At 38.5% G+C, this 18,413-nt stretch overlaps 1 protein-coding gene across 8 annotated transcripts in view; it reads left to right on the top strand.

Moving 5' to 3' along the window:
- The window catches only part of PALS2 (protein associated with LIN7 2, MAGUK p55 family member), a 65,550-nt gene that overhangs the window by 34,690 nt on the left and 12,447 nt on the right, over positions 1 to 18,413 (top strand). For 4 of the 8 annotated variants that reach the window (XM_081971430.1, XM_081971433.1, XM_081971434.1 and 1 more), the window contains exons 2-7: positions 2,649 to 2,767; positions 5,795 to 5,947; positions 6,574 to 6,726; positions 7,331 to 7,558; positions 12,179 to 12,310; positions 18,149 to 18,248. In XM_081971430.1, coding sequence (XP_081827556.1) covers positions 2,651 to 2,767; positions 5,795 to 5,947; positions 6,574 to 6,726; positions 7,331 to 7,558; positions 12,179 to 12,310; positions 18,149 to 18,248 — 883 coding nt within the window. In that variant the 5' untranslated portion in view covers positions 2,649 to 2,650. Of the gene's footprint in view, positions 1 to 2,645; positions 2,768 to 5,794; positions 5,948 to 6,573; positions 6,727 to 7,330; positions 7,559 to 12,178; positions 12,311 to 18,148; positions 18,249 to 18,413 lie in introns of all 8 variants that reach the window. The other 4 variants (XM_081971432.1, XM_081971431.1, XM_081971428.1 and 1 more) reach the window with 2 other exon arrangements.

The raw sequence follows: 18,413 nt of genomic DNA, 5'->3' as shown, positions 1-18,413 counted from the left end.
TTCTAGTAGTTCGTCATTGGCCCAGACGGCTTTGGTTTGCGGACCTTGTCCAGCTCTCCATCTCTCCCCTGTGGAGGATTCCTCCGGAGAAGATCCGGAAGGGGGAAGATCCCCCTTGTGCCAGGGGGTCCTAATCCCCAGTGGCTACACTTGACTGCCTGGCAGACTTTGGACCAATCAGGCTTTGAGAATACCCACACGTAGCCCCTCCCTCAATTCTACAGAAAAGAAACATTCAGGTAAGGACCAACATTCTTTTTAAAGTTCCCAAACAACTCTATTACCTCAGAGTTGTGTATAAATTTAGATATTGTACAAGTAAATGTGAGAAATATTTTGTATGCATCTTTTTGAAGTGAGTTTGCCCCAACTATTAAAACAGTTCTTATGCAATTTATTGACTTTAATCTAGATAATGAACTTGAATTTCTTGCTGCTACCTACACAACTGCTACTCCTCATTTTTTTATTAATAAAAGTGCATTATGTTCCTGAAATTTGAGTATGGTTGACAACAATCTTGGCTTATCAACTAAAGAAAAAATGCTGTCAGAATTCCTAAAAGCATAATGTAACTGTCATTAGCCTCCTACACAAGCTTTTCAAAGAGAACTTGTTTGCTAGAAGGAGATGGGAATGCATTGATTGTAAAGTGTGGTTATAGCAACGTTTTTAAAAAGCTTTTATTGTATGATACATGTTTATTTTAAGAATGGTACCACATAGTTAAAATTTTCTACTTAGTAATATTTTTCCAGAAAATATTTTTCTCCTTTCAAGCGAGGACATATTAAGAACGTAGGTGTTAGTGTTAGTTAGTAAAAACTATTGTGAAGGTAATGTGTAAGTGGTTCATGAGCTCTTGAAGTTCTGTTTTTGAAGTACTCCTTATGGGCAATATTGTAGAAACTTTTATTTTTAACAATCTCGTTATTTCCTGTTTGATGTGCTTTGTCTTTTAAAAACGGTAATTAATTTTTCCTCTGATTGCTTCTGTTCACTACAGAAAGCAAGCCTAGGGATGTCTGCTATACTCAATTACTGTGCTTTGTTTCCAGTGATGTCATAATTATTAATCATTGTTAAAAATTAATGCAAGCACATTAATGCACATTAAATCACTATTGAGGATCAATAACTACCATTCTGGTCCAGTGCTTTTGGCTTGACCTGTTTTTACACAAGCACTTTTTATATGCAAGTTGCTTTATTGCACTTACACATACATACAAAATTAAATACATTTGAAGGATAAAATTAGTGTGATAGGTAATCTTCCACTCATGAGAGCAATGGGGACTGGAATTTCAATTATTAAGTGGTAATGGTCGTAAATTGAGAATCAGACCCAATTTTATGGATGTTTTATGGCAGTCATTAAGAGAATCAAGATGTCGTAAATCTAAATCACATGGTTGTTAAGTGAATCACAAGGTTGTAAGTGCGAACCTATTCTCCTGAAAGGGTGGGTTTTTTTTTGCAAAACATACTAGAAATGGCAAAAAAAATGTCAGTCAGTTTCCATAATGGAGTCATGTGACCATGGGCAGAGGATGCAACATTTTGTGATGGCTAGAAGTACTTTATGGGTTGTAAAGCACCTTTTCTGAGGCAACTATTATCTCCAAACAGTCATTAAACAAAGTCAAAGACTACCTGTAGTTACAAGCATCCCCCCCCCCTTATATTACAGTAATTACAATTAAACCAGTAAAGTTGAACTTAGAAACTGAGTTGAGTAATGGAAGTATGGAATCTTATCTCAGCATGTAGATCTACACCCTAATGTAGGCTATTTACTTTCATAATATATATTTCAACATCTTCTTTACTTTTCAATAAATTGTGGTTTATAAATAGACACATGGGTTGCTATACATTGATTGGCACTTTTAAAGGATTATGTCCTTTACATCATGAGTGTCAAACTCAATTGCGTCATGGGCTGGATCGTGATGTATTGCGATGTATTTTTTGCCTTTGCGGAACCAGGATGGGCGTGGCCTGCATGTGATGTAGCCGCCAGTTTAAGAGGCCTGTTCTACATACTTAAACAATTCATAACTGTCTGATGTGTATCTAGATTTGTTTAATAGGCAATGAATGGAAACTGACAGGATTAACTCCACCTTTCTACAATCTTTTCCATCCTGTAAGGAAGTTACCACATTGATGTTTTTCTGTCTCAAAAGTAGGTAAAGAAACGGTTGAAAAGCCATCACCCAGTCCCAGTTTTATGAATGCTCAAATATTTATCCCATATACAGCTAGGCCTTGCTTAACAACTAGAATTGGAATCAGCAATTCCATTACTAAGCAATGCAGTCATTCCATATAAACATCATTGCCGTGGTCATTGGGAAGGCTGGTTATAAAGATATTTTTTCAGGGGCATCATAAGTTTGGTTGCTAAACAGGACAATCGTTAAGCCAAAAACTACTTGTAAATTTGTTAGCTTTAAAGTGACCAAAAGATTTCTTAGTGTTTTTTTTTTTAGTTGTTAAAATCTCTCTCCAAACCACCATTAAAGGAGAAAATAATTGGGGCTTGGCCTTTAAGTGGCTGGTCACTTTTATTAATTATTTTAATTATTTATATATTTACTATAATAAGTCTGAAGTATTTTATCTGTGTTTCTTTTCAGTAGCAATGCAGCAGGTTTTGGATAATCTTACTGATTTACCCTCATCATCAGGAGCTGAAGAAATAGACCTTATTTTCTTGAAAGGAATCATGGAGAATCCTATTGTAAAATCACTTGCTAAGGTATGAAATATTTATTTATTTTAAATATATAAATATTTAATAATGGAAATTATTAATTTCCAAATGGTGATTTCACCTTCTCGGGTACACTAACTAGCCCCTTGGAAATCCCTTCTGTATCACATGAGGAGAATTGATTATGGAATAGTTTTCGAGAAAAGGGTAAGCTGCGGGGGACTCTAGAACATCCCAAGAGTGCACTGCTGCAGAATAAAAAATTATTGAATTGTAACAATGGGAGGGGTTTGTGTGTGGGGGGTACTAAATATTTTTTAGATTAAGAAGAGGAAGAGATCCTACCTGGAAATTTTTTTCCCCATGTCCATCCTAACCCCCTCCTCCCAAAATATTGGTAATGACAATAGCAGCCCTAACCCCTATATCCGTGATGGCAAACCTATGGCACGCATGCCACAGGTGGCATACGGAGTCATATTTGCCGGCATGGCAGCCCTCAGCTCCAGCGCGAATGCATGCCCAGGCCAGATGATTTTCAGCCTTCCTGAGGGCCAGGGGAGGCTGTTTTTGTCCTCCCTGTGCTTCAGGAAAGCCTCTGGAGGCTAGAGAGGGCGAAAAACAGGCCCAATGGCCCAACCGGAAGTTCATTCTTGAATTTCCAGTTGGGCCATTTTTTTTGCTCTCCCCAGGTTCTTACCCTCTGGAGCCTGGGGAGGGCAAAAATTTCCCCCCTGCGCCCGGGAGTCACTAATGCATGTGTGAGGGGGGGGTCACTCACACATGTGCAGGTAGGTGGGCATGCACATGCGATAGCACACACAGTTTTGGCACACCTTTAGAAAAAGGTTAGCCATCACTGCCCTATATGATAATGCCAGATATCAATAATGACTTCTTGTGAATTTTCAGAGAGTTGGGAGGCTGAATTAGGGGTACCAGTGGCATACACATTGCTGGTATCTAGTTTATGAGGTAATATAATCTGATATGTATAAGGGTATGAAGATTGGGAATGCATTCTTCTGATCATATAGTGGATCAGATGAGGACCCTCCAGACGTAATTATTTTAATTGCTGTGGTAATTCTTGAGCAACCATTAAATATCTGCAATAGCATTTAGACTTACGTATTGCTTCACAGTTCTTTACAGTCCTCTCTAAGTGATTTACAGTCTATTGTTCCCAACAATCTGGGTCCTCGGAAGGATGAAAGGCTGAGTCAACCTTGAGCCCGCAAGAATCGAACTGCCAAACTGCTGGCAACCAGCAGTCAGATGTAGCCTGCTCTACTGCATTCTAACCACTCTACCACCACGGTTCTTAACTTCATCTTTTAGATTTCAGGAAAAATTCATTAATTAAATTCATTTATTTGTTGTATCAAAAATAGCATGTGAAAAGATAAAAGGAGGGTAGATGTTTATATGCATGGTGAGTTATAATTTGAAGTTTCAATATTGTGTTTCTTCAGTACTCAATGTATGACCACAACTGAGCCCAAAATTTATGTTGCTAAGTGAGAAATTTGTTAAGTGAGTTTTGCCCCATTTTACAACTTATCTTGCCACATTTATTAAATGAATCATTTCAGATGTTAAATTAGTAACAAATTATTAAGTGAATCTAGTTTCTCCATTGACTTTGTTTGTCAAAAGGTTGCAAAAGGGGATCACTTGACCCGAGGATACATTAACCACCATAAAGATGAGTCAGTTCCCATACAGCCAAATGTAAATCACATGACTATGGAGCTGCTGCAGCAGTCATAAGTATGAAAAAAGGTCATCAGTCACTTTTTTTTAATGCCGTTGTAACTTTAAATAGGCACTAATTCAGCTGTTGTTAGTTGAGGACTACCTGTACACACTTAATAGATGAATGGCAGTTTCTTCTCCAAAAGGGGAATTATTATTTATGTAATCCTCAACTTAAAACATTCATTTAACAACCATTCAAAGTTACAGTGCGGCTGAAAAATGTGACTCACATTTACACCTCTCACAATGTCCCTAAAATCACATGATCAAAATTTGGTTGCTTGGCAACTGGCATGCATTTTCATTCATTGCAGCATCCTGAGATCATGAGCCTACCAGTTGCAATCTTCCCAGCTGGCTCCAACAAGCAAAGTCAATGGGGGAAGCTAGACTTAACAAGTTAATAATGCAGTAAAAAGATAATAAAAATGGGCATGACTCACTTGATGATTGCTATGTAGTGAATTTTGTTCCTAATTGTGGTTGTAAGTCAAGAACTCTCTACCCTGACCTGATGAAAGAATGACCTGAATTTAGTTGCCCCCATGTTTCTAGATATCAGATCGAAAAAGATAAATGTGGATATTTATTATTGTGTTCTCAGTTGTGGTTCAGCTGAAGATAAACTTTTGGGGAAAAAATCCTTTTGCTTTTGCTAATTTGGATACAGTATGTATGATTTATACTTCCTTGGTCTCATTTACTTTATATTGAGTTTTCAGTCTTGAAGTAATGCTTCAAGGCTTAGGAACTGGTGTCCTTATGCATTTTTAAAACAAAAAAATCAGACTTCTATGGTAAAAATAGGCACCATAAGGAAGCAGATGTAAAATAATAATGACTCTAATTTGCTAATTTGGTTACCCTAAGAAGGTCACTTTTCAGCATACACCTATTTCATACTGATACATATATTTCAATGAAACATTTTATTTTGTAAGATATTTAGTCTTTATAACCCAAATATTACCTGTGGTAAGAATCTCTACCAGAATCTGAAGCATAATTGTGCCTTACTATTTCCAAAAGGCTGTGTATTAACCTTATTATTTTACTTCGGTTACTAGGAGCAAAAACAACTATTCAGAAAAGTATGTTTGCATGCTTTATTTAACAGAAGTGCTGTTTTTTTCAAGGATCCTGCAGCAAAGATAAAAATCCTAAATTGCACTGCATGAAATAACAATTTGCAGAAAGTACAATATAATTGGTCTAGCTGAGTTGTTATCAAAATACCTAGTAAGCATTGTAAAATCAATGGTAAATCAAAAACCATTTTCTTGTTAGTATGACTTATTCTAATTTTCATAGGCTCATGAACGATTAGAGGATTCCAGACTTGAGGCTGTGAGTGATAACAATCTGGAGCTGGTCAATGAGATTCTTGAAGACATCAGTCCATTAATAAATAAGGATGAAAATATTGCCGAATTAGCTGGCATATTAAAGGAGCCACACTTTCTGGTAAGTACATTTTCTAGTCTTAAGAATTAAATATGATGTTGGATAGCCATTTGTCTGAAACGGTATAGGGTTTCCTGCCTAGGCAAGGGGTTGGACTAGAAGACCTCCAAGTTCCCTTCCAACTCTGGTATTGTATGTAAATATATTTTTATTCAATTGCTGTAAAACATGAAAATAGGTAGGTTTTTTTAAAGACAACTTTATGGTCCAGATCTAAAAACGATTGTGTTAATGTTAGACTGAAGTTGATATAACTTCAGGTGCTTTTGGTCTTGGAGTGTAAATATATTTTGATTGATTAATAACTTTAATTATCATTTCTATTTAATTTAATTCAGATTAGAGCATAATTTAGCTTTTCTTCTGAACTAGATCACATTTGTTGTTTTGCGCTGAAGAAAACATGCTAGAATGAGCAGTCTGTACAAAAATTCTCTGTATGATGAAAAGAGTTTATCATATAATGTAGTTGCTGTTTATAAAATTGAGAAGTTGCCCTATTAATATTGTAGGACCATTCTGGATTGTGAAGAAACAGCCTTCAAATTATTCAGTGTAACTGTTGGCCAATTATACCTGGAAAAAAATGTATTAAATGTATCATCTCATCCATTCTCTATTTACAGTCACTCTTAGAAGCTCATGATATTGTGGCATCAAAGTGTTATGAATCTCCTCCCTCTAGCCCAGAAATAAATAATGCTTCAGTGAACAATCAGATAGTACCAGTAGATGCTATTCGTATACTTGGTATTCATAAAAGAGCAGGGGAGCCTTTGGTAAGTATGACTTCCCCTTTCCCTTTTCAATATGAAATGTATTTGACAGACTTGAATAATCTGTCTGTGTTGTTTCTTTAATTAAAATTATAAGATGGCAAAATACTTCTTGAATAGACACTAAAATATAAACATGTAGTGAGCATAATTCTTTAAATATCTGTTTTTATATATTGAGGCAGTCCAGTGCTTTTGTGAGACTGCAAGCTTTTATGTGTGAGTGTATATGAAAGAAGGAATAATCAAGTTCATTGAAAACAATGATATGCTTCAGGGAGAAGAAATGCTAAAGATTTGCTTTCATATCTCTATGCATGTTCTTCAGCTAGTAAATAGAGTAGATGAATAAATTTGTTAATAAGTTAGATAAAGATTAAAATAATTGTGTTCAGTAAGTTGAAAATGTGAAAATCCATATTTATAAGTTAATTCCTTGTATGAAATCCTCTTTTGCTTTGGGATTTCAGGATCATAACAGTGTACAAGTTTTAACAGTTCTTATGTGATGTCAACTAAAAAGAAATCACAGTGTTAAGATTCTAGTTCTGAAATGGGTATAAATGTTTCAGAGATAAACTCTGATGCCCTTCAAATGTTCATTTAGGGTGTGACATTTAGGGTGGAGAATAATGACCTGGTGATTGCAAGAATCCTTCATGGAGGAATGATAGACCGACAAGGTCTCCTACATGTAGGTGATATCATTAAAGAGGTTAATGGTCATGAAGTTGGAAACAATCCAAAAGAATTGCAAGAACTCCTGAAGAGTATTAGTGGTAGTGTCACTCTGAAGATTCTTCCTAGCTACAAAGATAATATTGTTCCCCAACAGGTTAGTAGTACTATCCTTGATTTGAAGCTATATAGTGAATGTTACTTTGTTTTCTTTCCTAGGTCTAATCAAATATGTTAATTAATATAGCTATAGTCATATTTAAAGGTGACAGCTGTCTGCAGTTAATATTTTGCTAAGAGCCACTTAAAATATATATGTAAATGCACTGTAGTTAACAGGAATTTCATTCAGAATGCAAGCATTTTATAGCTGCAGCAGACTACAACTCAAGTATATGAAAAGATGCATGTTACTATCTATTATTATTATTAGATTTGTATTCCCCTTTTAAAATATTTTTGGCCAACTTAAGGCAGCAAACAAATCTAATGTTCTTCCCCTACAACACTACCCTATGATGTGGGTTGGGCTAAGACTAGCCCAAAGTCATCCAACTGGGTTCCATGATTGAGCTCTAGAACTCACAGTCACCTAGTTTCTAGGTGAGCACCTTAATCACCTTACACCAAGCTGTCTCACTATTGAAGATGAAAACGAAGATGTTAATTTCTGGGCAACAAAATGCAATAATTTTAGTAGTCTTAAAAACAGGATGTTTGGTCAATTCCTTGAGAATAAAATTATACATTACATTTTATTGGTTTTTATTTCTTTCTGCCCTATGTACAAATTGCACACACACCACACATCTTATTTTTACTAGTTTTGTTCTGTAAGTTTTTGGCTTAGAATTTTATGTCTGGAAAGAACACCCTATTACTCTGTGGTTAAATTATGGGGTCAATGACTGTATTTTCCCTGAAGTGATCAAATATAACTGCAAATGGTCAACGCCTTTACTGTCATCTGTGTGTGTGTGTGTGTGTGTGTGTGTGTGTGTGTCAACCAAACCAGGCACATTTCTAAGATTTTTGGGCTACCATTAATGGTTCTTCTCTATAAGAAGGTTAAGTGGAACGATCTAGCTAACTGTAGACCAATTGTTATCTAAACAATGAATATGAGTCATGGACAGATTCATAGAAGGAATCTTAGGGTAACTTTAGGAATGGATAATGAACTGTTGTCCATATTCTGGTACTATAACAGTTTGTTCAGAAATATATGAATAATTTGAATCCATCCTTATATCCATAATATTTTGACTTTAGTCACTTTTGATTCCATAGTAGGAGGATTCAATGGGATAAACTCAAGAACACACCATGGACAGGCAGTTCCTCCAGCTAATTTTGTATCTCTATGCTGTAAGGTGTATAATAATCAAGAGCTACTCTCTAATGAAATATGGATGCAACATAGAATGTATCAGAGATGTATTTTAGCCCTTGCCTTGTTTAATTAGTTCATCAACTCTGTAATTGAAGTTGTGAACAAATCAGATAGCCATGCACTTAAACTTGCAGGCTGCATACATCGATACTGCTAAATGCAGATAATGCAGTCCTTATTTCCCACTGTGCTATTGGTCCATGGAAGGATGATTCCTTCTATGAGATGAAGTATAAAGGGAAACTTTAGAAAAGCTCATATAGGCAGTCTCCAGATTATGGAAAAGATTTGTTCCCAAGTCTGTGCTCAAGTTGAATTTTTAGGTTACTCGGGTGCATATGGTTCTTATTTATCATCCTTTAGTCAGATTTGAATATATAAAATGTCAGAGATGTTTCAGAATATTTATGAAAACAGTGTTTTCATGAATATTACAAAGTAGTAAGGGCATTTTTTCAAACTCTTGTATTTAAGACATTTTTTTTCATATAATAGAGTTTATAATAGAGTTTATATAATAGACTTCTCAGCTGCCAGTATTTTTAAATATTTGGGAGTTGTTTTCTATTGTAAGGGAAATAGGATGGCCCATCATGATTACATCTGTCCAATGATTTGAAGATCTGTAACAGCCATCATATGATTTTTCTTCATTAAAGGAGATGGTTTAGTTTGAGATATTTTGAAATTTTTCCAAGCTAAAATGCCCACCTGGGGCTCTATGATGAGAAAAATATTCTTGAGATAGCCCAGACTAAATGTTTAAGGACTATACTTACTACACCCAGATAAATTGTCGATGTCTTCCTTAGGTTAGAAGCCTAAAATTTGAGATTAAGACATGGCAATTAAGACTAAATTACTACTTAACTCCATTTCTTTTCCTTAGGACAATGGTGGCACGTGGAGCCATTTGTCAGGGCACGTGAGGCGCTGCCCTGTCAGCTGGCCAGCGCGCATGCGCACGCTGGCCAGCTAATTCCACCCTTTTTAAAAACCATTTTTCGCCCTCCCCAGGCTCCAGAGGCTTTATAGGAGCCTGGGGAGGGCGAGAAGAGCCTTCCCCGCCCCCCAGAGGCTCTCCGGAGGCTTCAGGGACCGTCCGGAGGTTTTCCTAAAGCCTTCGGAATGCTTAAAACAACCCTCCGAGCAAACCGGAAGTGACTTCCGGTTTGCTCAGAGGGTCGTTTTGAGCACTCCGAAGGCTTCAGGGACCGTCCGGAGGCTTCCCTGAAGTGACTTCCGGTTTGCTCGGAGGGTCGTTTTAAGCGCTCCAAATGCATCAGGGAAGCCTCCGGACGGTCCCTGAAGCCTTCGGAACACTTAAAACGACCCTCTGAGCAAACCACTTCCGGTTTGCTCGGAGGGTCGTTTTAAGCGCTCCAAATGTGTCAGGGAAGCCTCTGGACGGTCCCTGAAGCCTTCGGAGCGCTCAAAACGCCCCTCTGAGCAAACTGGAAGTGACTTCCGGTTTGCTCGGAGGGTCGTTTTAAGTGCTCCAAATGTGTCAGGGAAGCCTCTGGACGGTCCCTGAAGCCTTCGGAGCGCTCAAAACGCCCCTCTGAGCAAACCGGAAGTGACTTCCGGTTTGCTCGGAGGGTCATTTTAAGCGCTCCAAATGCGTCAGGGAAGCCTCCGGACAGTCCCTGAAGCCTCCGGAGGGCCTCCACGGGGGGCGTGAGTGGCTCTTTTCGCCCTCCCCAGGCTCCTATAAAGCCTCTGGAGCCTGGGGAGGGCGAAAAAAACATGTAAAAATGGGGGGGTCGCGCCTGTTGTGCGCGCATGCGCATTGGGGGTCGGGCATTGCATTATGGATGCAGCACGCCCACACACAAGCCCCCCTGCGCTCCCCCCACTTGTGGCACGCGAGCCAAAAAAGGTTCGCCATCGCTGCCTTAGGACCTTACCCATTAATAACAACTGAAAACTTTCCACTAAACCTGAATAATCTTTTTGGGGAAATGGGAGAAGGTTGGCATATGACAAATATCTCCTATAGAAATATTGAAATTCAGACAAATAGTTTAACTTTAAAAAAACAGCACTGGGTTGTTATAGAGTTGCTTGGGAGTGGCTAATTAGCCTGCCTGTAGTGACATTTCCCAAATTATGGTAAGGTGGTTTTGAGCTAGGTATGTAATATAATCCCTTTGGCATTTCTACAGAGAATATACTTTTAAGACCCATTAGAGAAACATGTCTGCCGTTACAGAACAAGGGATATTGAAGTAGCCCAACATGTGTTATTTTGCTGCGACATTTACAGATGTATCCAATATATATATATATATTCTGTCTTTTCTTCAACAATATCTTAGTGAATTGGCAATTTCTATGTTATTTTCAGATGCTACATCTTCCATTATTCAGATGGTAGCAAAATATTGTGCAGCAGCAGTGAAAATGAGGCAGCTAATGTTGCAAAGTCTTCCATAATTATAGCTCATGTATTAACCATTCTCAGGCCTTTGAGTATAATAATGTTTATTATTATGTTTCTTCTATATCTCAGATGTCAGTTTTCCATTTATTTTAAAATCTTATATGTAAAATAATATTTATGCTTAAGCAGTAATAACAATTTTTTGAAAGCCAATACTCTGTGGTTGACTGAGTTGTAGCCTAGTCCAATCTCACTACATAAGAAGTAATTTTGTCTTTTCAGAACTATGATTTGCTGAAGAAACCTAAAATGTTTTGATGCAATATTTGAAAAATATTACATTGTAAGAATTCCTGTGTTGGAACTTTCTGTAGTATCCATGTTCACTGCTTTTTAGTCATGCTTTGTTCAAAAGACTGTTTCTAAAAGACGACTGACTGTAAGATGTGGAATAAAATAAATTAACTTTGAACAAACATTAAACTATGTTTAAAGTATCTTTAAAATTGTATTTAAAAGAATTGTTTCATTGTTTTAGTAATCATGGAATTGATTATTTAATGTAAAGGCAAGTCACTTTGTTACAACACTAATCAATTGTAACCTTTCAATTTATTGCATTGGGACAAAGTTTTCTTCTGTGGCAGATGGCAGAATCTTCTATGCAAGTTTGAACTCTTAATTAAAATATTGGTTTCACTTCAGCTCACTTGACTGCATTCTGAGAATAAAGACATCTAAAAATAATTGGGATCACTAAAACACAAATTATAAGAACATAAATGACCATACAATAACTCTAATAATTCATTTCAAGGGATTTTTACAGCTTGAATCTTTACCAGAAACTTAATCATCTTTCAGAATTGTCCTCTGGACCTTTCACTTTGCTAAAACAAAGAAAAAAAATGACTAAAATCTTAAGCAAGTGACAAAATTGATGAGCTATGTAAGTCTGTTAGAATAGTTGTTCTTAAACTATTTTTAAAATTATGTTTCAGGTATTTGTGAAGTGTCACTTTGATTATAATCCCTTCAATGATAATCTAATTCCATGCAAAGAAGCCGGTCTTAAATTTTCCAAGGGAGAAATTCTTCAGATTGTAAATCGAGAAGACCCAAACTGGTGGCAGGTTAGAGATTGTTAAATGTAATACAAAATTTCAATGCATTAATCCAGTCTTCTATATACATTCTGCATTTATTTATTTTTTTAAATACTATTTTGTACGCTATGAGGAATTACTGTTAAATATAATTTCAGGCAAGAGAGCTAGTTTGGTATAGTGGTTAAGAAATCAGTTCTAGTTCTATCCTAAGAATAAAGTCAGCTAGGTGATCTTAGGCCAGTCACGTATTCTCAGCCCTAGGAAGAATGCAATGGCAAACCACTTCTGAAAAAGCTTCCCAAGAAAACTGCAGGAACTTGGAGGAAGGGATGAAAAAAAAAAAAAACAGGCAGAAATTCAGAACTGTTTCATGAAAGTAGAGTCCTTCCCTCCGCTCCTTCCGTGTACAACTGAAGACCCACCTCTTCCAACTATCTGGCCTGGCTCAACCGTAATTTTCTCGTACCCCTCCTGACTGTCTGTTTTTAACATTTTGAATTTGGATTGTACATGGGGTTTTATAATTAGGGTATTTTAATGGTTTTTAATTGTCTATGTATTGTATCTGTTAACCTCCTCCGAACATGTGTGTCTATGTACTTATGTATGTCATGGATTTATGTAAATGTTATATGTTTTTACTCCATTGTACGCCGCCCCGAGTCCTATTCGGAAAGGGAGCGGCTAATAAATTTAAATTATTATTATTATTATTAGTAGTAGTAGATCCTTAGGCTATCCCTTCTATATGGTCAAATTATAATTCTGTCTGTAAAAAGTAATACAGGCTTGTCTTGAGATCATGTGCAATTCTGTGCTGTTAGAATAACCAAATTATACAAATCAGCACACAGATGTACTGTAGTATTCAGCTTAGCTGGCCTGGCCCAACTGTAGTTTTGTGTCCCTCTAGCCTGTATTTTAAATTGTTAGGGGTAGGTTTTTAGGTTGTTTTAATTTTTAATCATACTGTACAGCCTAGTATTTAATTTGATTTTACGGGTATCTAAGAATATTTAATTTTGTATACTGTTTTTATTGTGTGGTCTGTACACCGCCCCGAGTCCCTTCGGGGAGAGGGGGCAGTCTATAAATTTAATAAATATAAATTTAATAAATATATATAGTATAACATATTTTTCGGAGTATAAGACGCACCAAGGTTTTGAAGAGGCAATTTTTTTAAAAAAAGTAGGTAGGTAGGTAGAGGGATAGAGAGGGAGAAAAAAGAGAGAGAAATACAGTAGGTAGGTAGGTAAGGAGAGAGAGTGAGTAGGTAGGTAGATAAAGGGATAGAAATGGAGGGAGAGAGAGAGAGAGAAAGAAATATAGTGGGTAGGTATGGGGCGGAGAGAAAAATACAGTAGGTAGGGAGAGAGGAAGAGAAATAGAGAGAGAAATACAGTAGATAGGTAGGGAGAGAGAGAGTTGATAGGTTGGTAGATAGATAGAGAGAGAGAGAGAAATAGAAAGAGAGAAAAAATACAGTAGATAGGTAGGGAGAGACAGTGAGTGAGTAGGTAGATTGGTAGGTAGAGGAATAGAAAGGGGGAGAGAGAAATACAGTACCATATTTTTAGGAGTTTGTTTGTTTGTTTTTATTGGATTTATATGCCGCCTTTCTCCCAAAGGACTCAGGGCGGCGTACAACATTAAAAAACACACATCCCAAAAGTTAAAAAGAAATTAAATACATATCCAAAAAAAAAACCCGAATTGATAGGACAAGACATTTAAAAATGAGTTAAAATTAACAGGCCAGGCCGGCTTGCTGGAAAAGCCAACTTTTTAGGGCGCGTCGGAAGGACCGGAGGTCAGGGATTATGCAAAGCTCCGGGGGCAGCTCATTCCAGAGGGAAGGCGCTCCCACAGAGAAGGCTCTCCCCCTGGGGGCCACCAGCCGACACTGTCTGGCCGATGGCACCCTGAGGAGGCCAACTCTGTGGGATCGTACTGGACGGTGGGAGGCTACTGGTGGCAGTAGGTGGTCTCGCAGGTACCCTGGGCCTAAGCCATGGAGCGCTTTAAAGGTCATAATTAATACCTTGAATCGCACCCGGAAAACAACCGGCAACCAGTGCAGGCCACCTAAAAGGGGTGTAACATGGGAGCACTTAGGTACCCCCATGACAACCCGCACGGCCGCATTCTGGACCAGCTGAAGCCTCCAGGTGCTCTTCAAATGCTCCGAATGTAGCCGTCTGGGTCGTCTGGAGAAAGGGCAGGTGAAGCAGGTGCTGCGGAGATTGTGATGGCTGGAAAGGAGAGACGTTTCGCTTTCGGGGCTCCCGCTTGGCTCGGCTCCCGGGAGGGCTCAGGCAGTGGTAGCAGTGGCTCCTCACATTGCTGGGGAGTGAAGTCATTGTGGCCATTGTCTCCCTTGAGCTGCCCACCAAATCTCTAAGGCATCTTTCACTTTCAGGAGGAGGAGGAGAGTGAGGGTTGAGTATACCAAAGACTTTGAGTAACTGAGAAAGAAAGCTGAGCTTGGAACCTGATGAAAACTGCTGCCCAAAAAGCACGACTTTCTTTCCCAGTTACTCAAAGGCTTTGGTTTAAGGAGGCGCTGCTTTAAGCCACCCTCCTCCTTCTCCTGCAAACAAAAGGTGCCTCAGAGATGGTAGATTCCTCAGAAGATTGGGAAGTTAAAAACCTGAAATGGGGTACAATTAAGCTTTATTCAAATTTGAACTTTAGTCCGGAGAGATTGGGGAGAGGGTGGGTGGAGGAAGGGAAGAGGAATAATTTATCTAGGAAGACTTTTATCAGAATATTAGATTAGGAAGTTAAAAACTTGGAGTGGGGTACAATCAAGCTTGATTCAAGCTTCATTCAAGCTTGATTGTATCGAATCTCTGCAGCACCCGCTTTACCTGCCCTTTCTTGGGAGGTTCCAGGCGGCAGAGATCGCGATAATAGCACTTTCGGCTGGCAGCATGATCTCAGGAGCCAAAGCCTTTGAATCAAGCTTGATCCCATTCCAAGTTTTTAACTTCCCAATCTAGGGTTCTGATTAAAGCCTTCGTAGAGAGATTGTTCCTCTTCCCTTTCCTTCCTCCACCCCCACCTCCTCAATCTCTCTGGATCTGCTTATTGCTATTGCGCCCAGCTACCGTATCTCTTTGCTGCATGACAGATCTGACACACACACACACGATCTGTCATGCAGCAAAGAGATACGGTAACTGGGCGCGATAGCCACAGTAGCAATAAGCACTGCATAACAGATCCAGAGAGACTAGGGGGAAGGTGGAGCAGGGAAGAGAACCAATCTCCTCTGCATGAAGACTTTTCCTGACCCTCGATCTCCACTTTCTCTCCGGAAAATTGCTATTTGCATCGTCGGGAGTTTCGTTAATGGAAGAAGCGTGGGATGAAAAGGGAACTTTGGAATACCAGAGCGCCATATTCCTGGAGCCTGGCAGCTGCCACATTCTGAAGTTTCCTTTCCATCCCGCACTTCTTTCACTAGCCAAAATCCCAACGATGCCAACTTTTTCTGGAGAGGAAGTGGAGATCGAGAGTCCTGAGAAAAGTCTTTGTACAGAGGAGATTGGTTCTCTTCCCTTCCTCCCCCCCCCCCCAGTCTCTCCGGATCTGTCATGCAGTGCTTATTGCTGCTGCTGCTATTGAGCCCAGCTACTGTATCTCTTTGCTGACAGATCCGGGCGGATTTGGTGTGTGTGTGTGTGTGCATGTGTGTGTGACAAGGCAGCCTTGTTTCCTTTATGCTTCCCTTTTGCCGCTCAGGCGTCGCCACGAGGAACCTTTAATCCAAATGGAATCTATCCCTACCACTTCTCATCAAAAGGGCCATTCCCAGCCAAGCACAGCAACAGCCATTCAGCACCCCCATATGTCTTTCCCTCCTAGCTGAAGAGAAGAAGCAAGCCAACTGCCGCTCCTTGGGCTAAATGGCTCACCGTCACTGCCAGTCTGAGGGAAGGGAAAAAAACAATAAAGCGCTGAGGGAGCTGTTTAGTCCTGCCTTGCCGGGGGAGGGATAGAGAAAAGTGGATTTGAGATAAATAAAAGGCTTACTCTTTAAGAAGATCAAGCCCCACGTGTCACATTTTTGCCCTCCCCAGGAGCACTTTGCAGGCCTCCCAAACTCTGCATGCCCCATTTTTCACAAAAAACGGATTTGGGATGCCTGCAGAGTGCTCCTGGGAGCTAGGGGGGGTTGGACTTTTTAAAAAAATTTACCTCTTCAAAATCTTGGTGTGTCTTATACTCTGGTGCATCTTATACACCGAAAAATACAGTAGCTAGGTAGGGAGAGAGAGAGAGAGAAGATAGGTAGGTAGATGTTTCCAGGTGTATTTATCCATGTGCTGGAGAAGGAAATTGCTGACAATCTGCAGCACCTAAGACTTTGTTTCTGCTGGCACATTACTTGATCAATGTAATTCTCATCAATCAGTTTAAGAGCTTTCCAAAAGGAAAAAAAAATTTTTTGCACTCTGCAAACATCCCAAAAACGGCCTGTTTTTCGTGAAAATGGGCCCATTTAAAAAAAAAGAGAGAGAGAGACATGAATAGCCTTGGGGGGGGGGGCTTGCAGAATGCTCCTGGGGGTGCCTGCCCCAAACAAGCAGAAAATCGCCCATTTTTTGTCAAAAAAATTTCATGCATATTTTTATGTCTTATGGAGGCTTAGAGTGCTGCTGGGGGTTGGCGGGGCAAAAAATGGCCTGCTTTTTGCTCATTTCTGCCCTCCCCAGCCCCCAGGAGCTCTCTGAAAGCTTCCACAAGGGTATGCACTGCCATTTTGGTGAAGGGGGGCGGGGCTTCAGGAGGCAAAAAATGCTGTATTCAGTATATAAGACGCACCAAGATTTTCAGCCTCTTCTTTTGAGGGAAAAAAAGTGCGTCTTATACTCTGAAAAATATGGTACTTATTAAATTGTTAGAGAAATACATGGATATTAGTAGCCTTTACGAAATGTGTGAGTAAAAAAGCCTTCATGCTTTTGGGACGGGTTTGTGTGGGTGTGCACGCGGACACACATACACACACACACACACACTAAAGGGCACATTCCTAATTTTTTTGTCCATTGCATTCCAACACAGCTAGCCTTGGGTTGTTGCTATGGGAGGGATTATCAGTCTTGATATTTCAGGAGAAATACAAATGGGATTTTTTTTAAATAGAATTCATCTAAGCATTTAGAAAGGGGATATTGCTACTTTATTTTTATTTCTGCTTATATTGTTAGATATAATCAAGATAAATCTGCTTCCTTAGGATATATTTGGTTTTTACAAATCAAATGGTCTATATTACTTAAGTGATCAGCATTATGTAATCTTATTTTTAAGCATAGATGGCCAGGAATTAGGGCTCAAATGACAGAAGATGTGTTATAACATTTTAGTATCATTTTGGCTTGCTATGCACCTTGGTATCTAAAGACTGTGTACAAGTCTTTGGAACATATAAGAAATTATGAATTAAAGTTCATGTCTGTTCATTCAATGGTTTAATAAAAATAAAGGGAGGAAATTGTATTTATTTATTTTTTTAAATGCATTTTTAATATGTACTGCTTTAGGACTTCACTTAGAATATTTACTGAAAAATAGGTTTTGGTTGTTGAAAGGTGGGTGGAATTTTTTTAGAACAGTCAACTGTTCTTATACTTAAACATTATGTTTCCGATATCTCGTCTACTAGAGTGTTACAGTGCTTTGCATCCAACTTGTTTATATGAATAAATTTGAACATTAAATTGCTTTTGGCTACATTACAACTTTATTGTTGTTAGTTGTGAAACTGTGTCTGACTTTACAACTTGTAATTACAGTACAACATATAATGTAAAAATCAATTTTGTTTCATACTTAATTTTAATTCAGGCCAGCCATGTCAAAGAAGGAGGAAGTGCAGGACTTATTCCTAGCCAGTTCTTAGAAGAAAAGAGGAAAGCATTTGTTAGACGGGACTGGGAAAATTCAAGTAAGGAACTCAAAAATATCATTTTGATTATGTACATTCTTCAAATTTCATGCATTGTTAATAAAGGAATACATTATTGTCCATGATTACAAATTAGTAATCAAAATAATTTGCTTTCTTTCTGATTCTTGAATCTTTTCTGCCATCTGCTGGTACTTAGATAAA

Source organism: Natrix helvetica (genome assembly GCF_964273705.1).
Source record: "Natrix helvetica genome assembly, chromosome: Z".
Lineage (NCBI taxonomy): Eukaryota > Metazoa > Chordata > Lepidosauria > Squamata > Natricidae > Natrix > Natrix helvetica.
The sequence above is the reverse complement of the archived record's forward strand: the minus strand, read 5'-3'. Positions and strand labels throughout refer to the sequence as shown.